This window comes from Borostomias antarcticus (genome assembly GCF_949987555.1).
Source record: "Borostomias antarcticus genome assembly, chromosome: 11".
Lineage (NCBI taxonomy): Eukaryota > Metazoa > Chordata > Actinopteri > Stomiiformes > Stomiidae > Borostomias > Borostomias antarcticus.
The window spans coordinates 19,163,790-19,172,441 of record NC_140244.1 but is presented as its reverse complement, the minus strand read 5'-3'; the positions used below and the strand labels follow the sequence as shown (position 1 = coordinate 19,172,441).

General features: G+C 44.9%; 1 protein-coding gene across 1 annotated transcript in view; it reads right to left on the bottom strand.

Moving 5' to 3' along the window:
* ift122 (intraflagellar transport 122 homolog (Chlamydomonas)) overlaps nt 1-8,563 on the bottom strand; it is a gene marked incomplete at both ends in the record, with an annotated part of 24,138 nt that extends 15,575 nt beyond the window's left edge. Inside the window, 11 exons of the mRNA XM_084445603.1 lie at nt 866-1,068; nt 1,241-1,379; nt 2,028-2,219; nt 3,183-3,258; nt 4,467-4,613; nt 6,439-6,505; nt 7,355-7,431; nt 7,550-7,628; nt 7,732-7,816; nt 7,950-8,016; nt 8,505-8,563. Of these exons, the coding sequence (XP_084301729.1) occupies nt 866-1,068; nt 1,241-1,379; nt 2,028-2,219; nt 3,183-3,258; nt 4,467-4,613; nt 6,439-6,505; nt 7,355-7,431; nt 7,550-7,628; nt 7,732-7,816; nt 7,950-8,016; nt 8,505-8,563 (1,191 nt within the window). The remainder of the gene's footprint in view (nt 1-865; nt 1,069-1,240; nt 1,380-2,027; nt 2,220-3,182; nt 3,259-4,466; nt 4,614-6,438; nt 6,506-7,354; nt 7,432-7,549; nt 7,629-7,731; nt 7,817-7,949; nt 8,017-8,504) is intronic.
* Between the last annotated feature and the right edge of the window lie 89 nt (nt 8,564-8,652).

Below are 8,652 nucleotides of genomic sequence, written 5' to 3'. Positions count from 1 at the left end.
GTGTGGCCTAAAAAACCTCTGTAAGGAGAGAACTCAGCTCAGTCAGGGGTTAATAACTGTCTGTATGAAGCTGTAACAAGGCTATTAGAGGCAGATCTAAAGCACTTGTCACACACACAGAGATTTACGAGGAAATCACCCCCGTTAGAGCCGCTCCTCCTCCTCATCTCTCTCTCCCCCCTGTCAGACCGCAGAGACAAAAAGCAGCGAGGAGCCACCAGGGACCGGCGGAGAATCCGCAGGCCGCGGTCGCGCTCTCTCGCTCCCCTCTGTCTCACTTACCATGTCTGACAAGGCGGCGGAGGGAGTGAGCGAGGAGAGCCAGACCCCGTGAGGAGCACACCGACACAGCTGGAGCCTCTTACAGGACACAGGAAGAGCCATCGGGGGCAGCTGCGACGCTTTCCCGGCCTGTCCTGGCCTTTCTCTGGCCTTTCTCTGGCCTGTCTGGAGCAGCACCATGTCGCTTAGCGCTAACTCTGTGTGTTTCCATCATGTTAATGGAATTTTAATGCATCTATTGGCTCGTTCGCGATCTGTCAACATCGCATTAGTGTAATTTAAATAGGACGGTGCCACGGCAGGTCAGTGGGACTCGGGTCACCGTGCGTCGCTGAGTGTTTGAGGAAAGACGAACGCCGCTGAGCAAGCCCTGGGAAACGGAAAGCACGGATTCTGCTGCGGAAACCGCTACGATCTCCAAAGTGCAGAAAACGCTCTGGCTACGAGTTTAATCGACCGGAAAACGAGTCCAACTGCTCAGCGCTGACCTCCGGCTTCGTCTTCATCTGCCCGGCACTGCTTTCGGCCGACCGTAGGCTTGGTGGTTGTTTTGTTTTTTTCCCGGCTCGACAGACGGTCTCACCTGGCACAGGATGATATGCTGAGAGCAGACCACCAGCAGGTTGCATTCGAACTTCCTGCAGATCTTCTCCTTGATGCGGTAGTGCATGTCCGAGGAGTCGTCCGAGTCCAGCTCGTAGACCAGGATCTTCTCGGGCAGCTGGATGGCCAGGCGGTTCCTGTAGATGGCGATCTTCTTGACCAGCTCCCTGCACTTGATCCTCACTGACGGGCGGGAGGGAGAGAGGGAGGGAGGGAGAGAGGGAGAGAGGGAGAGAGGGAGGGATGGAGGGAGGGAGAGAAAGAGGGTAATAGCGCACGTATAGTACAGTGATCCCTTGTAGTTTTTCGGAGCGGGCTGGCGTTTTCTCACTACGATCTACATGAGCGAACGCACCTTTCTGCTCAGTAATAAGGTGCTGGACGATGACGTCCGTCATGCTGTCTCTGTAGGCGTAGCGGTCTTTGTACAGGCCGTGGACCGTGCTGAAGATCAGCTGGAAGAAGGCTATGGTCCCATCCTGACAGCCCAGCACCTACACGGGAGGTAGTTCACACACACAGTGAAGCGATGTACAGAGGCGCAAACAGATCACAGGTGGAAAAGATGACAAACATACAAACTCATACACTGATCAAACAAATGACATATTTTGGATTAAGGGCTATTTTCACCTATAGGTGACAAGTCTGCACCCCTGGATGTAGCAGTGAATCCCATTAGCACCTCCAAGAACAGAGGGTGAGAGACACACTGTTCCTGTCATGACAGAACTAGTACAATAAAAGAGAACACCAGGGAGATGATGCACTTCATCACTTTGGTTATAAATGGTCAAAGCTATTAGTGTGATGTATGATAACTTTGTTTCCCACAAAGTTCAATATCATAACTGTGTCTGTGAATATATCCAAAGTGGTCATATTATATAAAATCAGCACTTGCTGTGGTGACACACTCTTAATCTTGTTATTCTCTCTCCCCTCTTTACACAACATCTCCCCTCTTTCTCATCAACATGTCAACGCTGTTTTATATTACAGCATTCTGTAACACTGACACACTGACCACACAAACACACACACACACATTCCTGAAGCTCCTAGAAATGAGAGCAGTTTTAATAGGGTCTGAGTTCACGCTCTCGTGTAAAAGACATATATCTCCACAGAAAACCGCCCACCACATAGTTGGAGTCCGGTTTGACTCGGCAGGTCCACACCCAGGAGTTCTGCTCTCCGATGGTGCCGAGACGCACCCCATCTTTGGTGTAGAGGGAGGCCTGCTTGTCGGAGCCGCCCAGTACTATGTACTCCCCCTTGGAGAAGTAGCTGACGCAGCAGGGGTCGAAGGTCAGAGTCCTGTCCTTCCCAATCTGAGACAATCAGAGATGATCAGACACAAAGACCACAAGGAAATCTCTCTTCATTCACTCTGTATTCATGAAGCAGGGGTCTGTGGGCTAGCCCTATCCCCAGACAGGGCCCGCACACATCAAAGCCTAGGCAGTCCATTTTACTGTCCTTTTCAGCGCCTGACCAAAAGACATGAAAATAAAAAAAAGAAACACTCTCTCTTTTATAATAAATAGGCCCCATTGTGCTGGCACTTGAGATCCATTTGCGCAACGTCACATCAGTTCTCCGGCTCTGGTGCATCTGGTTCTCCTCACCCTGTAAAGGAACCGCCTGACAGTCCATTCTTTTGCCCTGAAATGAGACCCATTTGGACCTCCGTTCTTTTATTCTATTCCGGGCGCCGTAATCAAAACGGCATGTTCACTTAAACAGATAAACAGCCCAGTGACAACGTACGGGCCTAAGGTCTGTTGGCAGAGTAATGAACAGTGCATAGTTGTCCATAATTACAGTATCGCCCAGGGGGACGCGGGGGAGGAGGGGCAGTGAGCCTATCGTTATTAAAAACTGAACAGGATCTCATCTACTGCAGCGTTATGGTTTCAATAGTGTCTGGCAGCTTGATTGCAATAGGAAATAAAGGTCTTAAAGGTCCGATGGGGTTTTACCGTGACATGATGATTTGGACATCGGGCCCTGTGAGTGGCTTATATGGAATCGGTGCTTGTTGTCATAGCAAAGGGAGTGACTGATTGCACATACATCAAATTGACAACAATTAAATTAACAACACTTCCCACCTGGGGATCAGACGCACATCACTGTAGTCATGAGCTGACCACCTGTTTCTACGCTCAGCTTGGCTAACTTGGCTGTGGGTACAGCTGTACTTCAAGAAAGCATTTTTGATTATCAAAGTACATATGTTCGAGTATCAAAGTATAGCACTGCGTATTCAAGGAACCATTTGCAATACACACCTGTTTACCACTAAGCTGGTAGAAGGACAGCTTCTGAGCCCAGTCCGCCACAGCCAGAATGTCATTGTGCTCATCCCTGAGATCAGGAAACACAAGGATGCTATTACAGTAGATCCGTACACATCTGAGTGGCTTGAGGGTATACATACTGTAGATCTAAAATCTATCACTTTAACTTCCTTATTTAAATTGGTAACACTTTATATTAAGGTCCTTGTAATAATCATTAGTTCATAGGTAATAAGGTATTTATAAGATGCTTATTCACATGAATATGTGTTAACAAGACATTTATAAGTGTTAATAATTTAAGCATTATAAATATGTTTATTGGGCGGCGCGTAGCTCAGGAGGTAGCATGGCCGGTCAGGGATCGTAAGGTCCCCGGTTCGATCCCAGCTCCCAGCATTGTGCTGAAGTGTCCTTGAGCAAGACACTGAACCCCAAAATCGCTCACGTGCGGAATGGTGGCGCAGTACTTAGTATTGTTGCCTCACAGCAAGAAGGTCCGCGGGCCTTTCTTTGCAGAGTTTGCATGTTCTCCCCGTGTTCGCAAGGGTTTCTTCCCAAAGAACTCAACACGAAAAACATGCAGAAGAACAGCATGTTCTTCAGTCCAGTCCCTGACCAAGACTTGGACTGAGCACATGGACTTGGTCAGAATCAGAATTCATTTTATTGCCATTATAGTTTTTCAACATACTAGGAATCAGTTTTCGGGCATTGTGCATAACATGGAATCTACAACAATATGGGTAAGTGAGGCTTTAGGTCCAAAATTCCAAACTCTCTCTTTAATATAAAGTGTTACCCTTACATTTTTTCTTCCCTCCTACCTTCCATACCTGAGCTGTCTGAAGTGGTCGGAGTATGAGAACACTTCTTGCAGCAGTGGCTCTGCTATCTCCTCTCCTCCAGAACTGTCGGTCTCTCCTCCTCTCCCTGCCTGTCTCTCTCTCTCCAGCTGCCTGCCCAGTGGCTCTGCTCTGTTGCTACTCTGGCTATAGGGGGCGTCAGGGAGCAGACACAGCTGCTCTAACAGGCTGCTCTCATCCAGAGCGTCTTCATCCTCATCCGCACAGAACGGCATCCACTTCAGCCAGTCCCTGTGAAAGCCTGCCTGGTCAAACACTGCCCCCTGCTGACCAACTCAGGACCTTACATTGGACATACTATCGACTACCTTATTCCTCATTCACAGATTGTCTGAGGCAAGATCATCACTGGAATTTATGGATCGATCAAGAGGAAAGACATGAATGTAATCCAGGAGAAGGGACTAACTTTGATGGGTTCCAGGCAATGGACCAGATAGGAGAAGAGGACCCTCCCGGACGTTCTATCTTGACCTTCTCCTCTCCGTTCTTATTCCTGATGCTCACCACTCCATTCATCATGCCCAGAGCCAGGTACTGACCGTCGTTGGTCCACCTGTGGTCAAATGGAGCACTTCAGCACAGGTAGGCTAACTTTACATGGACTACTTATACTGTAAGACACGTAGAATAGTGGAGCAGATAACAGAAAAATCCAATTATGATACAAGCATGAAATTTGGCTTGGTTGTTCTCTAGGACCTATTGATCAAATCTGCACGATTGGACACTTGAAAATCCAGATGGCGGCCATGTTTCAAGATGGCTGCCAAATTAGCCTCCCGAAGTTCCTTTTTTTCATAAAAATGTGTGTAGTTGACTAATTTGAATGATATTAGTATGAAATTCGTTTTAAGATACATTGTATTGTATTTGTATATAGATACATAGATGACATTATTAATGGAAAAGGGGAAAAAAGATTGTTAATATATAACTTTATTGGAAAAGTAACGAAAAAGAACAATATAACTGTATTGATCTGATCTGATTGTCTGTTCTTCAGTTGTAACTTCACACAAAACTACTATCAGTGAGTTTAAACTGCTGAGTGTTCAAAGCTGTGTGTATGTGAAGTTCCTCTTGCTGCTACAGTTCACATACAGTATGCAGCTGCAGAGTGCTTTGCACGGGAGCCTGGAGTTGAAGCACTCGCATCTCCGGTTGCAACCTTTCTTACAGGAACTATGTCAGTTCCTGACAGCTGGCTGCAATCGGGGGTAATGTTGACCAACATATCTGCCATGTCTCTCCTTTCTGCCTCCCCCCCAGTCAGCAGGACTGCTGGTGTCTGGGCTGGGGATGGTAGTCTGACCCCAGATGACCCCAGCCTGATAAGCAGCACGCTGGGTGTGCTTTCTGAGTGCTGCCTGTGTTGGTGGAATTGAGTTGTATGGCCTCTGCTTGCGGACAAAGAGATCCAGTCTTGCTTCATCCACACCAGTGGCTGCACTCGATCTATCATACACGAGGACAACAAATCTCTCAAGTTCGTTGCAGATCAAGATCACTAGCTGATGTTGGATGTTGGATGGAGATTGGTGAATGTTTCAGAAACCTCATCTCAGATGTTCCAAGTCTGCCATGCAGTCTTCTTCCCTTTACCACGGAAGGCAGACACGACACCACATCCAGTGAGCTCATGAAAGTATGGTATTCCATGGCTTTCTCAGGCCCTATTGCAGAAACTACCTCTTGAACTGGAATCCATCGAACATTGGCTCCTTGGCCAACGCCAATCCACATGTTCTCAAGACCAAGTTCCAGTAAGGATGGCAGTACAGATACTGCTATGACGAGGATGTCTGTGTCATTAGCCTTAATGATGAGGGGCTTGCTACCATCTGTTGTTGCATCCCTGCCATGTACAAATATTTGTTTGTCAGCTTCTCCATGACAGCGTGGAGACACAGCATCGAGGGGCTTCCTCCTTTTGTGACAGTGAGTGTGCTTGTTGTCCGTGCTTCACAGATCTTGTCTGCAAGGAAGTGAAACAGCTCAGTCTTGTGATGACACCATTTCTAAATTATCCCAAGAATCTCTTTCTGGATTATTTTCTGTACAAAAAGTTTTCATATCGGTGCAAATCTTATACCCAGATACCGATGTGACTGATTTGTCGGGCGCTATATAAAATCACAAAATCCAACCCAACAGGCTTGAAAACATAGGAATCGACACCAAGATCAATCAATCGACAAACTACACACATTAATATGAAAGAAGCAATTTTGGAGGCTAATTTGGCAGCCATCTTGAAAAATGGCCACCATGCTTGTATCATAATTTGCACAATTCCACTCAAACTTTGCTTTTATCCGCTCCACTAGATGGCTGAATGTGTTATGAGTTAGTAATACTTAGGAAAATGTCCCACTCACCCACAACATGTTATCTTGCTGCTGACTTTATGCTTGGATACAGATTTCTGTTCCGGGGACCACAGCCCTAGAGAGAGAAAAAAGAAGAACAAGAAAATTATTATAAACCATTTATATATATATTAAATATAGGAGGGTGGGAAAAGCCACCAAATGAAGATATTTCAATTAAAATACATTACATGATTGTGACAGATGAGTAAAGCATTGAATACACATTACAAACGGTGGCTTTAGAAGTCAATATATTGTTTTATAAAATTATTATTTGCAATATCTTGTTATGTGTAAGGCTATCAATCAATCTGAGCAACAGATTCAGCGTGCGCCAATATGCCCGGGAATTATTGGAAAATATTGTGCCTCCTCATTCTGTGCTGCCTGCTCTCTGAAGCCTATGGGATCCGCTGGGCAAAAACAATTCATAAAAAATACAAATAAAAATGTACATTTTCATCGATTTGATTTTAATTAATTAAACTTGCATAATTAACTTACTTGCATAAACTTGCATATATATTATGCAAATTATATATATATTATGCAACCCAGCTGTGTATGTGGGGTGCCCCCCATGAAAAATGTGACAAATCTTCTCTAGATAAATTATATATATACACAGCTGGGTTGCTCATCCCACAAATGCATGTTCCTTACATATGGGGCACCATTTACAAGGGAAATAAACAGGCTTTCAAACTGTATAAAAGAAGCATCGTAACAAAAAGAGTAGAGTAAAAATCTACCAAACACAAGTTTTTGAACTTTTTGTACATACATACATACATGGTTTACCAATAGCGTTACTTCTTTAGATCCATAACCTTTCCTATGAGGAATAAAAGCACAGACCTCTTCATAGTAAAGGATATATGCTGTAAGTAAAGAAGTAACGCTGGCTAGTGTTGCTACTCACCAAAGTCCCCCGAGGAGCAGGAGGCCAGCTGGTGTGTGACAGGGTTGTAGCTCACACACTGGATGGAGTCATTGTGGCTGATGAGATACAGACAAACTAGTTGAGTAACTATACAGGGACATGCCAGCAATGCATCGTGAATACTTATGTCAGATTATGTAATTTTCATCATGTGTTTACTGGTGACAGACTCACGTGTATTTTAAAATCCCTTCTAGTTTAGATGTCCAGATGATGATGCTTTTGTCAGCAGACCCAGAGGCAAACCGTTTCCCTGTACAGGAGCACAGTGCTGTATTAGACAAGTGATATGACGATGACAACTATTCGTAAGTTATTCTTTTGATGCTAAATTGTCAAATGTCCATGTGTAGTACCATCCTTGGCATAAGCCACACAGTAAACAGTGTCTTTGTGTCCTTTCAGCGGCTGGATAAGAGTTCCATCTGATGTGTCATACACCTGGGAAGAGAAGATGGTGTTGATGCTTTCTGAATGTATTAGGCCTATATTCAGCTCCGGTTTAACCAATTACAATCAGGCTAAAGCTTAAAGAAGCATATAAAGGATACTGACAGAAAAGGGTGCATCTTACCAAAACACGATTTCCAGCAGCCACTATAAGTTGACTGCCATCTGGTTTGAAGGCAAGGTCGTAGATACTAGGATGAAGACTTGCAATTACTAACCCAGTATGGCCATTGATATTGCTGCAGCCAGATAAATATAATGCTGTAACGTTAGCTAACGTAGTCGAACTGGATCCAGGGACCTCTAGTGCTAGCTCTTAAGTAAGTAACATCATATTTAATGTTTATAAAATGTGTTAGCTATGTTATGCTGTTATTCAGACAGCTAACTTGGCTAAGCCTCGCTAACGTTAACTACCGTTACCTGGACATCTAATGTTATTCACACTTAAACAACATTGTTAAATTGCATGCTATTTAGGAGCAGATTTTACTCAGCAGGTGTGTGTGTTTATCTAGCTAGCTTGCACTGCTAGCTAGCTAGCAGGAGTTTACATAGTAACCGCCGTTGCTATCCACAATCCTCAACGCACAGCAGCAGTGCAAGCATAGCTAGCAGCTAGCAAATACTAGCTAGCTGATTCTGACGCATGCATGCATTATACACATTTGACTCTTACCATTGCTCAACTTTGTCACGATCGTGTACTTTGTCTATCCACGTGGGGACTGCTCTCATTATGACTTTTTAAAGAACTGATGTATTTTGTTGTTCAACAGGTTGCTAGCTAACTGAAAGCATCACCGCTTCGCTTGTGCACTGCCCAC